At 38.0% G+C, this 20,991-nt stretch overlaps 1 protein-coding gene across 1 annotated transcript; it reads right to left on the reverse strand.

Moving 5' to 3' along the window:
* Positions 1-2,699: 2,699 nt before the first annotated feature.
* TXNRD3 (thioredoxin reductase 3) lies at positions 2,700-20,778 on the reverse strand. Its single transcript, XM_062585591.1, has 16 exons — positions 20,536-20,778; positions 15,594-15,654; positions 13,994-14,103; positions 13,196-13,309; positions 11,912-11,984; positions 10,940-11,059; positions 10,428-10,570; positions 8,997-9,112; positions 8,667-8,892; positions 8,312-8,404; positions 7,800-7,876; positions 6,895-7,051; positions 6,572-6,679; positions 5,570-5,665; positions 4,258-4,392; positions 2,700-3,971 (listed from the first exon to the last, which is right to left on the reverse strand). The coding sequence occupies exons 1-16, from the start codon at positions 20,659-20,661 to the stop codon at positions 3,909-3,911; spliced, it is 1,818 nt and encodes a 605-aa protein (XP_062441575.1). The 5' UTR covers positions 20,662-20,778; the 3' UTR covers positions 2,700-3,908.
* Positions 20,779-20,991: the final 213 nt, after the last annotated feature.

Genomic DNA, 20,991 nt, shown 5'->3' on the forward strand with positions numbered 1-20,991 from the left:
ACACAAAAGTCCACAAACTAAGAGAACGATACTTAATAGGCTTTTGTAGCATATGCCATCTCTTATTTGTCCTTTAAGACAAGTATTTCTGTTTCCTGTTGGCTATCCCCTCTAGCTAAAAGATTTGTTTCCTCATTTAAAAAAAAAAAAAAAAAAAAAAAAAAAAAAAAAAAAAAAAAAAAAGCTAAGAAAAAGTTCTTGTGAGGAAAATAATCTGTAACTCTCCACTTAATCTGCACATTCCATATTAATTAGTATCTTGAGACACTCACTTGCCTAAGAAATAACTAAATCCACAGCACAGAATCCATCTTCTTTGAGCTAGTGAACAGCATTCATGACAACAGAAATGTAAATACATTATTTTGCATTTAGTGTCACTGCCTGTATATCTGTACTGCTCATCATTACACAGCTGCCTGGAGAGGTTGTGGAGTCTCCTCCTCTGGAGATATTCAAAACCTGCCTGGATGTGATCCTGCCTAACATGCTGTAAGTGACATTGCTTGAGTGGGGGAGGGTGGGAGGGGGTGGAGAAGATGATCTCCAGAGGTCCCTTCCACACTCAGTCATTCTGTGATTTGCAGCAAAAGTTTCAAGACAAGGTATCTGGTATTTGTTATCTACACAGAAGATTGGCTTCAGAATTTTCTAAAGCCACTTAGACAAGTACTAGGTGAGTTTCCATCATAGTGAGTTTGGAAACACAAGAAAAAAAAATATAGAAAACCACTTTAAAACTATTTATGTTACCAAAGTTAAGAGGTTCTTTCTGCAGTTTTGAGTGTTCTCTCTTGTGGCTCTAACATACATAAAAAGTGCTAGTGCTCATAATCCATAGTCACTTGGCTTAAATAGGATCATTTAATCCAGCCTTTGTATAAACTAAAGTCTGATTCTCTTTCAGTTCTTCTGTCAAGCTAACAATCCAGCTGTTGCACCTTATTGCACTGGAATGTATTCTTCCTTCCAGGCCGGTAGTGTTAGCTATTGCAACATAATGATACCGCACTAGGCGCAAGTTCTCAGACTTTTCAGAACAATGTCATGAAACTTCCCCACACTTGGCCACCATACTCTGCCCTGAGCATATAGAAGAAACCCACAACTTTTTTTTTTTTTTAAGATAACAAGCTATCAAGGTACAGCAAACCTGAAAGGTGCTGGCAAAAACAGGGAATAAGAGAAAATATAGTCCCAATATTAGTCTTTAGGAAAACTGACAGCTAGCACATATAACATCCAGACTCCAGGAAGAGACTACTTTAAATTTAGAGAAGACTGAAGCAGAAAGTACTCTACTCATTTAGCTCAGTCACAGTCCAAACAAAAAAAGACTGGGAAAACTATCTTAGAATCTACATTGAGAGAGATATCAAGTTGACAGTTACAGGTTCTTACTTCTCAGATTCTAAATTTTTTGTCTACCATCTGCTGTAAAGCTTAGAATTCTGACTTTCAATTAAATCTTGTTGTCATGGCAACTTCTACTTTATATGCCAGCCTAATGAAACATAAGCAATAAGTTCACTGTGGACAAATTACTATCATTTAAAAAAAATGCTCGCTACTACTTATTTACTGTATATTTTAAGTGAAGAGTTAAAAGCTTAAACAATTAACTGTACAGGGTGCTCAGCGTTTGTAAAGCTATCATTTATAAAGAGTTGATAGCCTGGGCAAGTTGGATAAAACTAACATGCATAATTAGTATATTGTTACAGACACACAAGCAGTAATTATTGATCATTAACTTGAACTTAAGCCTCCAAATCAAATCTGAATATGAAATGGAACTCAATTAGTGCTTGGTTATTAATATTAAATTCAAGGAGTTACCATTGACTTAATGATTTGTTCCCTCCTTCCACTTCCTTTATAACATGATTACACAAGTCAAACTTCACCATTACTAGTCAGTTTCTTATGACCAAAAGCCCTCTGAATGTCTTTTGATTCCTAAGTTATATTCAACTGTTTAGATTATATGAAGTCCGTAATAATACGTATTTCCTGTTACCACCGGTCCCTTCTAATCAACCTTGGGTTTTAAAACACCTCAGATGAGCCTCTGGTTCATTCACTTCAGTTTTAGAAATTAGTCACTGCTATTTGTGCCAACTTTATTTCAAGCTACAGTAGCTGACCTAAGATAGACAAGCTTTCAGGAATGCAAGCTTTTGGCAATGCCACTCTACAGGTCACTGTTGCAGAAGTGATAGCAAGTGGATGGATCAAGCCCATCAGTTCAGCAGTTGTCTCTATTCAAGTAAAATGGCTACTAACCTTGCAGTATTAGTAGGCACTGAGAACAAAGTCTCAAAATTTCCATGAGTTAAACACTAGAAAACCTTCAGCAAGATATGGTGCTAGTAATACAGCTACTTTCCACTGAGTATCTTTCAGCTACCTTGCAGTTCAACACCCGCACATATATGTAATTTAGTATTTTCTGAAGTACATAGAACTCCTGGTTTATTATCCTTAACTTCAGTATACAGAATTATCTGTTCAAATAGGTTCAATCAGGTTAGATTTTGAGTGAGCCCCCAGAGGTGGCAATACAACTTGTTTCTCCATTTTAGAGATCCTAGTATGTACAAGTCCATAAAGGTTTTGGTACCGTATATGATAAGCAGTACAACTCAAGCACAAAATCTTTAGGAATGCAACAATGTAAACCATGAGGTCTGACACCATTCAGTGTTGTATGTTCTAGTTTATTGAACTTCAAATTCCATGATACATCACATTAAATAGTTAAAGACTGTTCATTTACTATCATACAGTGTTCAGAAGTCTTTCAAAACACCTCATTCAACAAAACTGAAGAGCCAAATTCAAGCATAATTCCCTAGAACAGAAAGCTAGGGGTGGAATGGAATAAAGCCTCAGACTACTGACTATACAAGACACTACACAAAGCGTGACAGCACACATTGTTCTCTGCTGCAATGCATGCTTCAAAGAGACATTCTATACAATGCATATTACCATCAGGGACAGTTGCCTGCTGTAAGTGGGACAGAGTGCTCTTAGACCCTTCTCCTCCAGACTCCAATACACCACATAATAGAGCTGACTTACAGTTTTCAGCCATATGATGTTTTACACTGGAGAGCTGAAACCAAATTTGAGACTATCAGCACTAAGTACGCCCATGAACAGCAACAGCAACCTGACAAGGTCTTGCATTCTAGTGCTCCTGCACTTCTAACATACAAGATTCCTACACTGAAATTTGTATCTTGAAGGCATGTCACCTGAGGTCAAACAACTATGAATGTTAACAGCAATGTCTTAGATTACTTTGAAATTTTAGAATGGTTGAGACAAGAGACTAGTGCTTGAATGGCACTGCTTGTCACTTGCATCCAATTTGTACTATCTTGCTTCAACTGGATATACAGTTAAGTAAAACAAAATGCATCAAAATAAGTCAGTAAACTGTAAACTGTAGGCAAGAACCATTCAGTTTACATTTGTCCTCTGTCTGAGGCATTTATACAAGATACTGGAGCCTAGAAGTGTTAGCTGTAATTTGTGCAACTTCATTTCCTTCAGAAATTCAGTCATCTGACTGGACAAAGATCTCCCATCTCTGCATGGCACTCATCAGTTGTAGCTCACCTCACAACAAGGTTCCGAGCCAGAACGTCAAAAAAGCACATTAGTGCCAATTCCAAGCAAAGTCAGGATTTACAGTTCAAGTTTTCCCTGCTGTAATACTGTTTCCATTTGCAACACTATTTACTCAGGAAGCCTTAAAAAAGCACCTCTCCCAGCTGCAGTACATACAGTGGTACTGATGCAAGTGTTTCTTTTGCCCCAAAGCAGTTGGATGTACTACGGTTTCCACAGAGCCAAGTGTGCACAACATGAAAACAGGTAAAACAGCAGGTTTAACCTCAGCAGCCCCGTTGACTGATATCTTGTCCTGAAGATTTTGTAATATCCATTGTAGTGAACACCTGTAAGACATTAAAACAGCTTATTTACTGTTGTACATTACTCTGTACTGTCATCTACATGGCTACATCTATTGGGTTTCCTCTTGTAGAGCAAGAGCACTAGATTTCTATCAGTGGTTAGAACGGAATACAAGATGCTCAGCACAGGTAATATTTTTACCACATGTCAGATTCTTGCAGATAGAAGTTAAATAAATCTCATTACAAAATGCAATTTACTATTCTTTTCTTGCATCTAGGTAACCACGTTTAAAGTAGGAGTTAAAATAAGTTTGTCTTCCCTTACCTCTGCACAAGTTGGATGGATACCAATCGTTTCATCAAGTAATTCTTTGGTGAGACCACATTTTATTGCAGCAGCAAAACCCTGGGTAACTTCACCAGCATTAGGTCCAAGAACATGAAAACCTATCACACGGTTCTTTAAATAAGAGAAGAAAAAATAGACAGGAATTAGTACAGGGTAAAGTTTAGCAAATGCTCTTCAGAGATTGCTACAACTCCCACCACATCTAAAATGTTATCCACGCTGGTAAATAGCACTGTCTGTAATAAAAAAAGCTACTCTGAGGAGAAGGTAGTTCTACAGTTCTTTTCAGTCCAGTATATTGAACAGAACAAACCAGAACAAAATCATGGGTGTAGTTTGTTCTGACTTGCTTTACAAAGTGATATACCAAGAAGTATAAACATTTTGTTTTAAAACATCTTCCCAGGTTGTTTCCATGCTTCAGATAAGCGCTAGCACAGGTCTGGCTGTAACTTGCAAGACAGAATAAAAACACCTTCTAGTAAAAAGGTTTTAAAGACTGTATTTACTCTACATCCCCTTCCCACTCTCATGTTAGGAGAAGAAAAAAAATAAAAACACATTTCAAAAAAAATCTAAAGCAAGTCCATCCCTCCACTCCAGCCCTTCCATATAAAGTGGTTCTTCCAGTGAGTGTCCAAACAACAAAAAAATCCCCTGTTTCCCCATCTTTTTTCTCCTTAGGAGTTCACCTAACCCTGCAGACAGTAAACTCTCATCCTCTTAGCTTAAAGATCATACTCTTTCACTGTCATTCCTTCTCTCCAAAAGTCATTTTGACACCCAAATCTTCCTTTGCAAATCTGTTCTCCCAGACAGCTTTGGGGATAGTCAGTGGATAGCATCAGCACTTATTTTTGCAACAACACATCACTCACTAGAAATTCCTGTTACTAGTTCTAGAAACTTGGTGATGTGAAACATGTTTAAGTTTCTGCCGAACTTACAAAACTGCACACTACAAAAGCAAAGTCCACAAACCAAAAGCAAGAATGCAGATAGTTACTCAGCACCTAATTGGGGGAAAAAAAATCTGAAGAATTTCTTCACAAGACTATCCTGAAGAACTTGAGATGAAATTTTATAATATAAAAAGCTAGCACTTGCCCAAACAGCTGTTATACCAAAGAACTGGCACTCTCCCAACTGATTAAATCTCTTAAAGTAAATATTTAAGTATGTTAATACAGTGGGTAGAATTGACTTCAGGCAGGCCAGATAAAAGATTTTAGTCTAGCCTGACTATTGTTAGAATACACTCAACACATTATTCCAGCATGTTACTCACATTGTCATGTTTGTTGCAGATGATCTTTGCATAACAAGTATTGTTGTCTCTTCCTGGTACAGTCCATTCAAGTGGCCAGAACAAGCTGTGATAAACCTGGGAGGATGACAAAGAAAGGGCATTATGATTTGATAAAGTATTCAGCCTGACATAAATCTCATTTTTAACTTATCTTTACAAATAGGTAGTTTAGAATTCAACCCACTACACTTTCACGCTATATACTAGATAAGATGAGCGGTACTTTTTCCTGCTGCGCCAAGTAGTTTTTCTTCTAAAAGTTAGTAGTTGGACCTTGATTCAAAACAAGTGTCCCCGATTCAAAGGTTTGATTAAAACTACAGCTTGAAGACTCTGCATTTTAAGATCATATGTGCAGCAAAAAGATATTGAATAGGAATACAAAATTAATATCTAGTTATTATGAATTTACCTCTATTCTGCAAAACAATTAGCAGCAGCAGCTAAACAATGCCAAATATATCTGAATAACACAAGGTGGTAAACACAGCACATCTAAATAGTACTAACAAAAATGTCTCAGGGGAATGCAGAAGCCAGAAATCAGCATCAAAAGTAAAAGAATTTTGGTCAATGTTATAACAGCCAAGAAAATCCACACACAGGAAGAAAGTCATTCCAAATTGAGGTACAAACAAACAAGTGAGAAATATCATCCCAGCAATACAAGATATTACACACATCATTACAGCAATGAGTCTTTCTTCAGCACAAAAGCTACATATTGTTTCCAGCCTGAGTTTAGCTTCCTGAAGTTATATGCTGCTTGGCAGCACACTAATAGTCACACACAACTCCAGCTGTTTCAAATGCTCCTAAACTTTTGGGGTTCCAAAATTGTGAGCCAGATGACAACACTTCACTACTTCCACAATCAAAGACCTGTCCAGCTAATCTTATTTTAACACTACATTCTGAGTCTAAACCAGAGGTGCTTTAGAATAAATTAAACCACAAGTTAAACAAGTCAAGTGTTTTCACCTCCAAGTTCTGCTTTCCATACTCTTCTACGGCTCTCTCTTCAGCTAATCCACAGCTGCCATACTCTAAAGGAGTAAACACTGTCGTTGGTACATTGACATAGTCACACTAAAAATAAAAATACAAATTTATATTTAGATCGTGTAAGTTCTGTGCAGTACATTTTAGAGAGGAAAAGCTGTATTGGCTAATACCTTACAAAACATTCACAGCTTTTATGTTTTCTGTGCTCATGGTTGTCTGAACAAAACAACAACTGTGAGTTACTGTTATTCTGAGGCAAGAAACAGAAGTAAGTAAATATTATATTCCTAGAGGCTTACCTTTGTAGAGCTACCACCATAAAGTCTGCGGGCTAGCAGTTTTCCTGCTTGAATGGCAACTGGAGTAAGTTCAAGTTTTCCATCCAAAATATCACCAATAGCATAAACATAAGGCACATTGGTTTGTTCTTCATCATTTACAGGTACTTTCCCATTCCTTTAAGCAAACAAAACAGAAGAGAGTTCAATATCATGACTTTCTTCAGAGCTTAGCAGAAGCCAAATGAGAGATGCTCTGCTACAAACAGATGTTATTTTCAGCTATCGAGCATATTAGGGGTGCTTACATCTTTTTTACTTCAATAGCAAGTTCTTCAGGCCAATTATCTTTGCCTCTTACAAGTGACGAATTCAGTGGGCCAGTTTTGTCCCCAGCAATAGCGCAAATTTGATGTAAAAAATGTTTAACTTCATTGTCTATATGCATATTTGGATCTCTTACTCAAAGATTATACCATCTCCATTTCATATCTTCCCCTCAGATTTACTCAGCTTCTTGTTGAACCACAAGTTTGAGTTCACTCACACAGAAACACCTTCAGAAAGTCCTGAAATCCGTGTATTAGTAAAACCAGAGAGCAAGTTAATAGGTAAGAAAGGGGAATGAATAAAGCCTTGAATTCAATGGAATTCATATTAAACTGTAGTTCCTAGGCAAAAAATAAAACTATTCCTTAACCACAGTGATCAACAAGTGTTTGTTAATTCAGAATAGTTATGAAATAGATATTTAAGGAGTGAAGTTCATGAATAATTGCACTCATTCATTTTTCAGCAGTGAAAGTTTTAAAGGTTCACTGAATTGCTCAGTGTAACAGTTGTGATTACAAAACACCAGTATCATTGTTAAAAAGAGGTACAGAATAATCCAAATAAGCAGTCTGGGGGAGATGAGCAATACTCACTTCTCATTGATTTTGACACCAATTGTCTCTAAACCAACATTTCTGGTACATGCATCACGACCAATGGCTATCAAAACCTAAAAAAATATAAGTTACATGCAGCAATTTTATGCAAGGAAGTGTTATGCTAATCACCCTTTTCTTGCTTTTTGTTAAAAGTGTTCAAAGCATCTGGTTGAAATGACTTCTCTAAAAATTTTTGGGAAGAAAGAGTCAACAGTATGTTCAACTTGTCTGATGCAACAAACAGCAAAACATTAACATCAGAACAGGAACAGAAATAACACCACTCATGAATTAAATTCCAGATGTTAAGTTTCATTGATTCTGCTGACAGGGCTCAATTCAAAACAAATATTCAACTTTTACATCATTTTTCTAGCAGTAAGTTGTTGGTATGTGAAAAAATTGCCAAACGAGGCCTCCCTTTACTTTTCTCCTGAACAGCTCTTAAAACGTTTTAATACATTCTAATAGCATATTATCTGTATGCCAAATCCAGGAATGCTTACAGTATTATATTCTCCTTCAAAAACTTCCGGCCCCTCAGTTGACTTTGCTGTCACTTTCAGTCTTCCAGGCATGCCTTCCTCCAGCTTTTCAACCTGAATAATGCACATAAGCTTAGAATAGCCTTGAACAGCAGCACACTTGCACTGGCATTTTAAACCTTGACCTACTAACTTGATCTTTTGGTAGTATAAAAAGCATAGTCTTATAAAACATTTATTCTTATGTACAGCTAAAACCTTCCCAGAAAGCATCTGCATCCTACATGTGCTATTCTAACACGCATATTCTATTCTATTCCATATTCTGACTAACAAGGTTGTGTGTGAAAAGAAGAAACCAAAAGAAAGTACTTGCCTGAGAAGGTACGAACTTTCTGATGAACTTTATACCATGTGTTTCCATGTGGGCACCTATTTTCTCTGCCATTTCTTGGTCAAATCCCCGAAGCAGTATGGAACGCACCATCACTGTGACATCCAGACCTAGACCAGCAAGAAATCCTGCACATTCTAGAGCCACATAGGAAGCACCCACAACTAGAGTTTTGCCAGGGCAGTAAGGCAGGGAGAAGAGGTCATCACTAAAAAGAAAAGAAGTGCAAGTTGCAAGGCTCTTCCAACATAGGTTTGCCTTAGCAAACACTTACGCAGATGAAATTCCATCTATTGTGCCTTTTCGTCTTACCTTGTAATACAGTACTCTTTATCTCCAGGGATACCCAGGTATCTAGGCCTTTCCCCTGTGGCCAGGACAAAAGTCTCTGCTGTGTGATAGGTTACTTGTCCTTTCCTATTAGTTGCCTGTTATGTAGACAGTTATAGTCTTTATTATCAGGAATAGGCTTTATGACAAATGAAAGAGAACAATCTTCATTAAGAATCTAAATTAATGGATATGTTTAATTAAGAACAGGTAGTTTAAAGTAAGTTTACTGCATTTAGAGAAACCATGTGGATCACCGCAGAGTAACACACTGAATCAGAGTATCAGGATATTCCCATATTGGTTAGCATACCTAATGTGATTTACCCTTTTCAAGTCTGTTCATATCAATGATTCATTTAGATTGAATTGTTCAAATAATTTTAAAATAGGATGTAAATCCTACCACAGAAAGTATTTTTTCCTTCTCCACCAACAAGAAATCAACAAAATGCCACTGACAGTAGAATCAGCTAATACTTAGGCTTACATTAGAAAAAAATAGCTTTGAGAGCCTAATATCCCAATTTAAAAAAAATTAAAACTAATTTAGTTATTTCCTTGACCTCTAGAGGTCACTGGCCTTTGAGAATTTCACTCACCTTGACAATGCATCTCTCCTAAAACTTGATCTTCATTCTTACTTTGAGCTATTTGCCAATACGTAAAAAGAGAATTTCTTCCCCTCCATTCAAAGGATAATTCAAGTTGAAAGGGAAAGGGACCTCAGGAAGTTACCTAGATCAATCTCTGGCTGAAAGTCTGTCTACTCTACTTCATTTGTAGACCAAGGACACTATTAAGTAGATGACCTATAAGCCTGGTCACTACAACAGTTAGGAAGATGAGGCAAGTAGAGTATAATACCTCAGTGCCATTCCCCTGGTTTGAAACACATGCAGTTCAGTCTTCATGAACTTGTATTAAAAGCAGACTATCATATCCAATGACCAAAGTCTACACACACTTGTAAGTTAACCTTTCACTTACTGCAAGATCACCAGCACATGTTTTGTCTTGCAAAACTAGCAGTTTAATTCTTATGTTGATACAGCATAAGATCTAGCAGCACTCTTATGCAAGTGCTTGATCCAAGTTTATTTCTATAGCCCTTGTGCTTCAGTATTGAGCATTACAGTCACGAAGTTATCAGCTGAGGCTACCTCACTCTATTGAGGCAAGACCTCAGTTTCCTGATGTCCATGTTACTTCTACATAACAGTTACTAGGTTTGCAAATAGTGACACATACCAAAGTGCAATATTAATCTGAATTGTAACTTATTTTTGAGATGACTTCTTTTAAGTTAAAGTGACAATGCTGGGATGAAGACTTTAGCTTTCAAAAGGCAGCCTTACAACATAAGTTTTCCCTGTCCAACCAAATAAGAGAAGTTTTAAACACAGAACATACCTTTATTTTGTGTGGTTCAACAAACTCTCCATAGGAATTGATGTACGTCACAGACTTCTCTCTTAAGGAGACTCGATAGCCCCAGTTTAAAGAACCTATGTAGTTTTGAATTGCTTCTACCATGATCTCCCAGTTGTGTTTAACTGAAACAAGCCATCAGTTTCACAGTTAAGAAAATTAAAGTGCAATGAACTCCTCAAAGAGAATGTTAAGTCTTATTCATTGTATAATATGCTAAGCAGCCATAGTTAGCATTAGCAATAAGGATTTATAATAGAAGTATAGTACAATCTAGATGTTCTTGCATTTAATTCAGTTAATACAGGGAACAAAACACAATTTAGCTTTCACTCCTAAAGGTTTCTATGACTCAAGAGGGAGGAATCCTTCTGATTCACTTAGGAAAGCTACTGAACTCTGCTCTTATTATACTAGTGACAAAACAAGAACCATTTTAAGCTCAAGAGTCTCTTCTGTGCCCTGTCTTGTCTGTCTTCTGCATTCCTACTAACCTTGTTCTTCATACTGCCAGCCATATTTCCTTGAATCTTGGAGTGCCTGCCCAAGAAGTGCTGCTTGATGCATTAGTTTCTTAGGAATGCAACCTACATTTACACAAGTGCCACCAAGTCCTAAAATGAAAAGAGTCCATTATTACCAGCACGAACAGGATATTTATGCTTCTCCTATTATGTGCTTTGTTAGTCACTCATCTATCACTCAGTGTTGCTTGCTACAGGCACACAAGCAAACATTAAGTTCTTTTAAGAGACATTTTAAAATACAGTAAAATACATAATGAGTTTAAGTTTGTATTCAGTTACCTGAGTCAAATTGACAACTACAGAATGTCTTAAATGTCTAAAGATTTATTTACTAAGTACTTCAGATTTTAGTCAAATTGACAAGTAAGGAAGGCAAAATTTTTTGTTTAGTATCACTTATTCCATGTAGTCAAACATATTTGAAATTTTAGCTATGAAAGCACAATCACACTTTGATTCAATATAGATCGACTTGCGAAGTTCCTTACTCATATTCTCAACTGCTAACAGTAGTACTAACAAGATCAGATAGCAGCTGTCTATAGTTATGGAAAAGTGAGGTTTGCACAGACACATCCATCTGTTCTAAAAGTAGCCAAGATCAGCTATCCACAAAAATACAACTAGATGTACAAAAAGGTAAAAAGAAAAATTCAAACAAACAAAAACCACCATGAACACAAACACATTGACCACGTTCTGGTTTGAAAGTGAACAGTTAGAATAAGATCTGATAAAGAACTGAGATAGTTAGCTATGCACAAAACAAAACTAACTGTCTAGAAGAACATGCATGCCAGAAAAGTCCTTTATTATCCATGTTCCAGAGTGACAGGAATTCTGCATCAATATCCAAGAATACAAATTCATAATATATAACAACTCAGTATTCATCACTGGTACTCAAGCAGTATAAAATAGAAATTAACTGTTGCTTACCCCATGAGGTACCCAGAGGTGTTGGAACAACATAATCCAATACCATTACTTTCTTTCCTAAGAGAGCAGCTTCCTTTAAAAAGAGACAAGCAAGCATTACTAAACTTTCCTTTCACCCCTAAAAAGTCCATCTTCTCATTTATGGTTGTGATACACTTCACACTAATGGAAGGCTCTTCAGCTAGACAGTCGTTAGCATGTGGATGCTAAAGATCCACCTCCTCTGCCAAAAAATTTGAATTCTTAAAAAAAATACTACTCTAAAGATTCAATGCATGCCTATCTTCACTGCTGCACCCATATGAACCTATGCTGTCAAGAGGCATGATCTGAAGTGGGTACAAGATGGCTTATCAGCCTAGCAGCCTCCTTTTTTCTAAGGAGGCAGAACTCATCTGGTATTTTCATAAATAACAGAAGTGATATCAAACTGAACAGTTTGGTGCAGGACCAGCAAGATGGTCAGACAGCTGAGGGAACTTGGCTTTTTCAGCACTGAGAAGAGAAAGCTTCAGTGGGACCTAACAGCAACCTTCCAATACCTATGAGAAGGCCATAAAGATGATAGTCAGGCTCTTCACAATGGTAGAACGCTACAGGGCAAGAGACAACAGCCTAACTTGAAACAAGGGAGATTCAGATTGTGTTGTTATACAGTAATCACCAAGGTTGTAACAGTACCCTAAATCATAAACCGATGGCTAGAACATTTAGAGGTGGGAAATCTGTGTTCAATTCCTTCCATGAAGACCCATGTAGAAGAGAAAACTGAATTGGCATCTCAGGTCCTGAGGCACTTTGAACAATAATCAGTCTTGATACTAGTACGCAATTGGTTACCACTTCTTGTAGCTGCTTTATTAGAAATAAGGAGTGAGTCAGTTTTTGAGTACAACTAGAACACTTCATTTCAAATGATGTTTCAAATTCAAACATCAGATTATTCAGGATCCTAAGCAAACAGGAGTACTTCAGGAGTTGCTTGTGGGTTTTCCAGATTACTGTTTGGAAGCATTCAAGTACTGAAATGCTATACATGACTGGGATATACTTTTAGTATCTTTCAGTTTTTAGTTTTACTTTCAGTCAGGAACCTAGAGCTGACTGGAAACTGGTCAGAAACCAGGCCAGAGTTTCACAGACATTATGGCTAGACCACAATTAATTCATTAACTAACAGGTTGAACAGCAATAATCAAACTATAGAGTGTTTTATACTATTGCAACTGATGTAGAGAATTGAGGTTTTATATGCAACCTCCTTATTAAGGATTCATGTTATACCTTGGAACAAGCAAGCCCACCAGAGCCACCACCAATAACAATGAGATCATAGTCATAAGATTCTGCATCCTTGCTATCCCCAAGAAGTTTCTGCAGCGATCCATTCTGGTAAGCCTGAAAAAAATAAACAGAAAAACCTTCTTATACCACACAATTAGACTTCTGAGCAAAGACTGAACCACATTATCTATTCTAATCTAGGTCACTCCATCTGATATTCCCCACTTCAATTTTCTTTTAAACAGAAAAAATAACTGTTTCTGAATCTCGGTATCTGTATGGTCAAAGGCTCTGAGCAGCCTGATCTAGTTGAACCTGCTTCACAATAGGAGTCTGGATTAGATTACTTCCAGAGGTCTCTTCTAATCTAAATTATTCTGTGATTCTGAAGTTCAGAGTCCTAGAAAAAGATTCAAAAGTATTTTCCACTTTGTCTGCATAATATCCTCTATGTCCCAAAGTGTAGTTATCAAACAGCAAATTCAGAAGGCTACTGAAAGCCTATTTCTTCAGTTCTATGGTTTGTATTTAGGGTTACAAAAACTTTCCCAGAATGCTATGGAAGTTCTGGAGACTGTCTGCTTTGTCTTAAATTCAAGAAAATAAATATAATTACATATTTGTAATAGAAAACTTTATCTGCACATTTTGGTCCCAATAATTTAACTCACTAACAAATGAAGTAGTTGAGCTGAAAAGTATGAGAAGTATCTTGACTAAAAAAAAAAAAAAAAAAAAAAAAACTCAAAAATCCACAATAGTCTTGTTTACTCCCAACCGATGTTTAAAAAAAGTTACCTGTAAAGTTGAATCACATCCACCTACATGTATTCCATTCACAAATACATTAGGAACTGTCCTCTGATTAGTTAGCTCTACTAATACTTGCTGAATACTGGGTCCATCAGCTAGGAATATAAAAACAGATATTACAGAAAAATTTTCAAAGAGACCTTTTAAGACAAGCAGACATAATATAGAGTTAGATTGCAACATACTGTAGACATACCAGGAAAATAGTTTTATTATAAGCATCACATTTGTAGATTTGAAATTCCTTCTCAAAAGAGCACACTTAAAATACAATGGATAAATTAGTGCTTTAAGTCAAAAATTCTACAGCTTGGTGTAAAGTTAGTCATTAAGTTTAGTTACCCTATCTCCTGGATTTTTATCAGAGCTTCCACCTGGCAGTATGATGCTCAGCATGACAAGAGTTCTTGCCCTGGTATCACAGGAGGTCATGCACACAGCTTTTCTTTCAAATTGTCTGGTTTTGGCCTATGTTCTCTGTCAAGGTTTGCCAGTGTACATAGACTTGCCCAAAAGCTTTGGGTTAGGAGAATTTGGAAGCAGGTGCCTTTTGCTACCTTTCATACTTCCTGCACCCACCTTACCATCTTAAATTTTCTAGTTTTAAAATCATGCCTGACTTAACCCATCCTCCAAATGACTAGCATCTCCACAAAAGCACAATTTGTATTTCACAGCAGTTGTACAACAGGAGATGAGGGCAGTACAAGTTAAAGGAGTCACTTCTAGAAAAAAAAATTACTCTAAGACTGTATCTACTTAGCATTAGTAATTCCAGCAGTTGCAAGGGAAGTATATTCTTAATTAGGAGTAATTCCAGCAAGGGATTAAAAATAAAAACCCTTTGAGCTGTACAGTGCATATCTTGGGCTATGATTAGTTTATTTTTACTTTATATTAAGGTTGTTATATAATGAGACAGACAACATGCTTTGGATCAGTAAATATTTCCAAACACTACTTAAGCTCAAACACTTCAGAAAAGCATTAGCAAGAAAGTTTAGGTGTGGGGGGAAAAAATGGACGACTAATGGTTCATAATCAATAACATACCAGTGGTACAAGAAGAGTTTGAGAATTATGTTAGAAACTACTTCTTAAAACTACACCCATTATATACATGAATACATAATGCACTGCATGTGCATTAAAACTGCAGCAGCACGGGCTTTAAAAAAAAAAAAAACTATCAATGGTAAAAACCAAGGTACTGGAAATCACCCTTCTTTCCAATGACTCAGCAACTTCCCCATGAAGGTCACTCCAATACCAAGTCAAACATTAACAATTCATTTAAGGCCACAAACGAACAACTGTTAGAAGAAACAGTCATATAATAGGCTTTTTCCTGAAAGACAGAAATCAAAGATTCCCCACATCCTCTATCAGCTGACTTGTACACAAATCAAAACCTTCAGTTATATTAAAAACTTATCTTGTATTAAAATCCATATTAGAGCCTAATTCTGTTTTATCTTTGGATATAATAAAATTATTTTAACTACCTTCCAGACAGTTCAAGACAACCTTAGAGTCACCCAGTTTTAGCTATACTAAGCAGCATATGATTCTATCTTCTACTTACCAATTACATCAAGTTCCAAAGCATAGTACTCTACACCCAAGGAATGGAAGAGTTCTTTTACCTATAACACAAATGAATATAACTTTTCTGTACACAAGCAGACCTCTAGTGCAAAGTTTAGGGTCTGGTACATATTGATGAGGGTAAAATTCGGTTGTTGGACTTGCTTACATAGATCATTTAAGACACGGTTAAAATTCTTTAAGGGACTAAGTACAAATGACAAAGTTTGGCAAAACTGTGTTTTGCATATTCCGTCTCAGTCAAGCCATTTGATAAAATTCAGATTAAGCATTCCACATAAGAGCTTTCCTCCAATACAAGTATTGACATCAAGAAACTGTTTAAGATTTGCTTAGCTGCAGACCTTTTCATCCCTGACACACACAAAAAGCCATGAAAATAACTGCAAAAGCACTAAACACAGTGATAAAGCAGCAACCAGATCCCTTGATAGTAATAACAGAAGAGAAGAGCAGGGAGTAGACGATTACCCGAGAAACAAAATAGTGTCAAGCAATTGCAGAAAAACGTATTGAAGAGCTACATTAAGGATACACTGCAGTATGGTCCTTTGCTTTACTCAGCACTAGAACACCTCATGCCTACTAGACCTGCACCTAGGTTTAGTTATTATACTTAAAAAGAATTTAGAACAAGTTAGCAGCTACTCTCATGAAAGAGTCAATGATTTAGGTTTAACTCAAATCAGCAAATATGTTTTACTCTGATGGGCAAAGAAACAGCAGTGTTTAAGTAATGGACTGCTGTTGCAAGGAAGGAGGAGGAAGACGATGGGTGGAATAAGTAGTAATTGCCTTGAACTGCAGCAAGAAATTGAGAAAAGACATTAGGAAAAGTTTTTCCTAATGACAAGTTGATGGAAGATACTGCTTAGGTACGTGACAATCTCCGTTAGTGAGTGGCTTTAAAGTACATGTCAAAAATGTTCAAACTACCACTTATCCATCCTACCCTGAGTAAGGGGGACAAAACTAGATGATCTCTTGAAATTTTTCCATCTCTGATTTTTGGTTTGCTGTTTAATAACACCTCCCTCAGCCCCCAGGACCAGGTATACACAGTTCTTACTTGCTTGGCATTTCTTTACTAAACCTGCCTTGTGAAATATTTACAGAGTTAATACCAGAACATAACATTTGTTCTTTTAAACTTTTAAATTGTTATTCTTCTCCATTAAGTAGAAGCACTCTACAGATGCTTAGTAATTGGAAGGTTGCTTGTCTCTTGTTTTTCTGATACTGTATCTTGAGTTTGTCAAGTGAATACATGTTCCATGCATTTAGAAGTATGCATGAAGATCTTAATTCTACATACAAGTCTAGACTTTTTTTTAAAAGAATACAGCACCCACAAACAGTAAAAAGTTAGTTGAGATGTTTTGTTGATTTTACGCAGTTTTTCTTCTAATATTCATTCTAGAGGGACAGTGTACATTACTAGATTTAAACCAAGTATTTCTGTAACTGCTATTTTTACTGTAACATCTGTGTGTAAAACTAGCAACACAAATTCTGAACTGTCCTTCCAGTTGGCCAGTGACATACCTCACAACACTGGTATTATAACAGCTGGCAGCATTTACTCCTTTGAAATATAATTTGACAACTTACCTGCGCAAAAATTTTTTGCAAGGCAATGGGTAAAGTCTCTGCTTTTAGTTATAACTGTCTTAATTGATCTGAAAACAGCTCTAGCAAGCAGCAGTGAATAGTGCTTCTGCAGAAAAGGATTAGAGTACAATACCACACTAAATGCCTATGTGATGGACCCTCTTGCCAGCATGAAGTCTGAAAACAAAACAATTAAATCTGCTCCTAATTCAGAAAACATTTTATCTTTCACAACTAGCTTTCCTGATTAACTTCATATTTATCGCGACAGTACTTCACAAAAGTAAGTTCAGTTGATCTAATAACCTTTAAAATGCTAAATATATGACAAAATATTTTTATGCTGCTGGGATCCATGCCGTTACTATGCCAAAACCTGAGTACTACAGTGCCTTCAACCAGAGTTTCAGCTTTATTCAGACAAACAAAGCTGCTACAAACGCTACCAAACACACAGTAAGTTTCTTGTCAGATCATAGAGCAACAGTAACATAGTAAAGTAGTGTCTGCTTGTATAACTGATTGCATTAGTTTTACAATTACAGAAAACTAAGTTGGGAAGAACCTTTGGATGTCCTCTGGTTCAACACCCTGCTCAAAGCAGGGCCAAATCTGAAGCTCTATCAGATTGCTCAGATCACTGTTCAGTTCCATTTTGAATATCTACAGGAATAGAGGTACCATAATCTCTTTGGGCTATTCCAATGTAAAGTTAAGCTACGGCAAGGAAGTTATTTTATCATCCTCATCCCACTACTACTTTACTAAAGCAATTGAACAATAAATTGCCTTTGAAGAAAGAGAATGACAACTGCTTAGTCTTACCACAAGCTAACCTGAATAAACAGAATCAACTACTGAATTCATTTAGAGAATTTCTGTATTATTCTTCTGATGAAGGAAAGCACAGTATTAAATTTTTTCCAGCACAGCAAGGTGCATATGAAATAATTAATTCTTCCCTATACCTCTAATGCAGTTGTACTAGAGCACGAAGGTACTCTGCACTCGTGTTAAACACCATCAGTTTTCAATTAATCCTACCAAAAGTGCACGGTTAAACATTGTCCATGGTGAAAGAGATACAGAGTGTACTCTTCACATCCCTCTTAAGAGCTCAAAATTATGTGATTATAGGATAAGCATCCACAGCATAACTACACTTCCAAATTATACCTACTTCAATAATTCTACCAACTACGGCTCGTTGGCAAGAATACTATGTTACCTACTGCTCTCTCACTCCTTTCACTATTTTCTATGCCTTGAAGGGGAGAAAAACAATACTGAAACTGTTGCTAGTATTTCCTTGTGTTTTATCACTTGATCTCTCATGTGGCTTCTCTCCTTCATAAGCTTTCTTCTTTTAATTCTCCCTTTGCTGCTTCTTTTACATGTTTTCTTCATCATGTATCGCTTTCCTGTTTGGAACAGGACAGAAAGGTAAGACAAGAAACCCTTGCAATCATTTTTCTTCCTCTTCTCCAAATCTACTACCTATTCCCTAACAAAGATTCATACAGGGTCTATGAACTCTCCCTTCTAAAAATGGCTCTCCTGAGTACATCCTCTCCAGGTATTTGCTCTTTTCCAAAGAAATAAAAATAATATTCCTCAGAGCTTATTGTTTCCATTAAGCAAGCAATCTTGTCTAATGGAAAACTGAATAAATGCAGGAGAGAAAAAAAAAAAAACATTAATCTGGAATCTAATTACTGGACTACAGTTAAAACTGTTTTCTAAGGTCTTTGTGTTAGTCTAGCCACACTGCAATAACTGTATACCATAAATAGATGAAGGAATAGGTTACAAGCTTTAAAAGTCACCATGCCCACCGTATCATCTCAAAAAATATTGGCCTGAATGTCATACATGTCAACTATTAACTGACAGATCACAGTCACTAAAGCACACAGAGCAATAAAGATAAGCACAACACTAAGCTCTGTTTCTCAATGGACAGCACTTTACTCAAACAACCTCAACAGAATATGCCATTTCTGTCAGCTGGACTATACTTAATCAGAGAAGGGGAGTCTTGTCTATGTCATTTGCTCAAATTTCTACTGATAGTAAGTAAGTTTTAGAAGCACGTGGGCTGCTTACTATGCTATAACTATCTGCAAAAACATCCTTAGAGAGAAGGCATTGGTTTGGCCTACCACTCACATAAGAAAATTTCCCTCTCCAAAATTTCAATTAAGTGAACAGTGTTCAGTTTTACTCACGTGTTTTCTACAAGTGTCACAATACCTGCCCTCTCTCCTACTGGAATGAAGTCTAAACTACACAGAAGTGCAGCTTTAAGTATTTTCCCACTTTTAGGTTCCATTGAAGAATACCACAACTCTATCACAGGGTTCCAATTGTGTTTTTCACCATGGCCAAATCAAATATGGTGTTATGAAGCTGAACTAATCTTTTCACAACATCCACTTTGCAAGCACACAAGAATTGCAATGCCTACAGACGTATGCCCAGATTCTACGATTATAGTGTTGTTATCCTAAAGTTCTAGTGACGATCCTGCTTCTGTGTAATGGCATTGGCTCACTAGTTATAGCTCATCCATGAGAAAGTAAAATCTAGGTAGATAATGACAAACCGGGGCTGGAAAGATCTGTTTCTCTAGCCATAAGCCATACTTACTTTTGTAAAGTATGCATTCTGGCTACAATTCAGAACTAGTTCTCTTGTTATACAGTCAGCCTTCGGTCTCAAATTTCAAAAATAAAAAGAAAATATGCTCTCTTCAGTACTTTGTCCAAGTCAGACGGCAAAGAGGTGCTCGTGCTTCAGACCAGAGAGCAACTCAACCAGCACCCCGACCTTCACCTAACAGACACAGAAGCGGCTTAGCAGAAGAACAAGCAGCACCTCCCACACCTTCATCCGCCCCTTCCTTCAAGTGGCGAAGGGAAAGAACAGCCAAGGACCTTGCTCTGGGTCCTTGCCTCATTTCAAGCCTGATAAGGGGGGGAAGGGGGTTTCCAAGCGGGGGCACCCAGTGTTAAGCTGGCGGGGAAGAATATGGCTCTACAAAAATACAGTCTAAATCCCTAACGGGCTTTCACAGGAAACATCATCCTGGCGACGTCTGCTTTAAACCCTCTCTCCCCACCACGCGCCTTCAGGGAAACGCCTCGCCTCGCCCCGCCCGGGGGCCTCGGCAGGCCCGCCTCCCCCCGCGCCGGGGCCTACGGCGAGAGGCCTCCCCCCGCCCGGGCGCCGAGAGGAGCGGCCCGGAGAGCGGCCCGCTGCCCCCGCGGCGGCGCGGCGCGGCGCCCAGGGCCCTCCCGCCGCCTCACCTTGTTGCAGTAGGGGCAGTAGCTCTTGCTGAAGATCATGACGCGGTGGGAGCCGATGAGGGTCCGCACGCGGAGCTTCAGCCCGTCCCAGTCCGGCAGCTGGGTCTGGTGCGGCGGCGGCGGCATGGCGAGGCCGAGCGGCGCGCAGCGGCAGAGTCCTCCGCCTCCTCCCTCACCACCACCGCCGCCGCCTCCTCCCTCGCCGCCGCCGCCGCCCGCGCTCCCCGCACCGCCACGGGCAGCGCGCGCGCCCAACGCCCGCGCCGACTTCACCCGGCCCGGCCCGGCCCGCCCCTTCCGGAGCGGGAACGCCGACGAGGCTGGACCAACCTGCCCGCGGAGAGGGGGGGAATAAAAAAAATCCAAAGAGCTCTCTCCGCCCCTTTTTTCCCACCACACACCTCGAATAAAGCTATAATAATCATAAAAATGCTTTAAATCAGAGAAGAGGCGCTA

Source organism: Rhea pennata, chromosome 12 (assembly GCF_028389875.1).
Source record: "Rhea pennata isolate bPtePen1 chromosome 12, bPtePen1.pri, whole genome shotgun sequence".
Classification (NCBI taxonomy): Eukaryota; Metazoa; Chordata; class Aves; order Rheiformes; family Rheidae; genus Rhea; species Rhea pennata.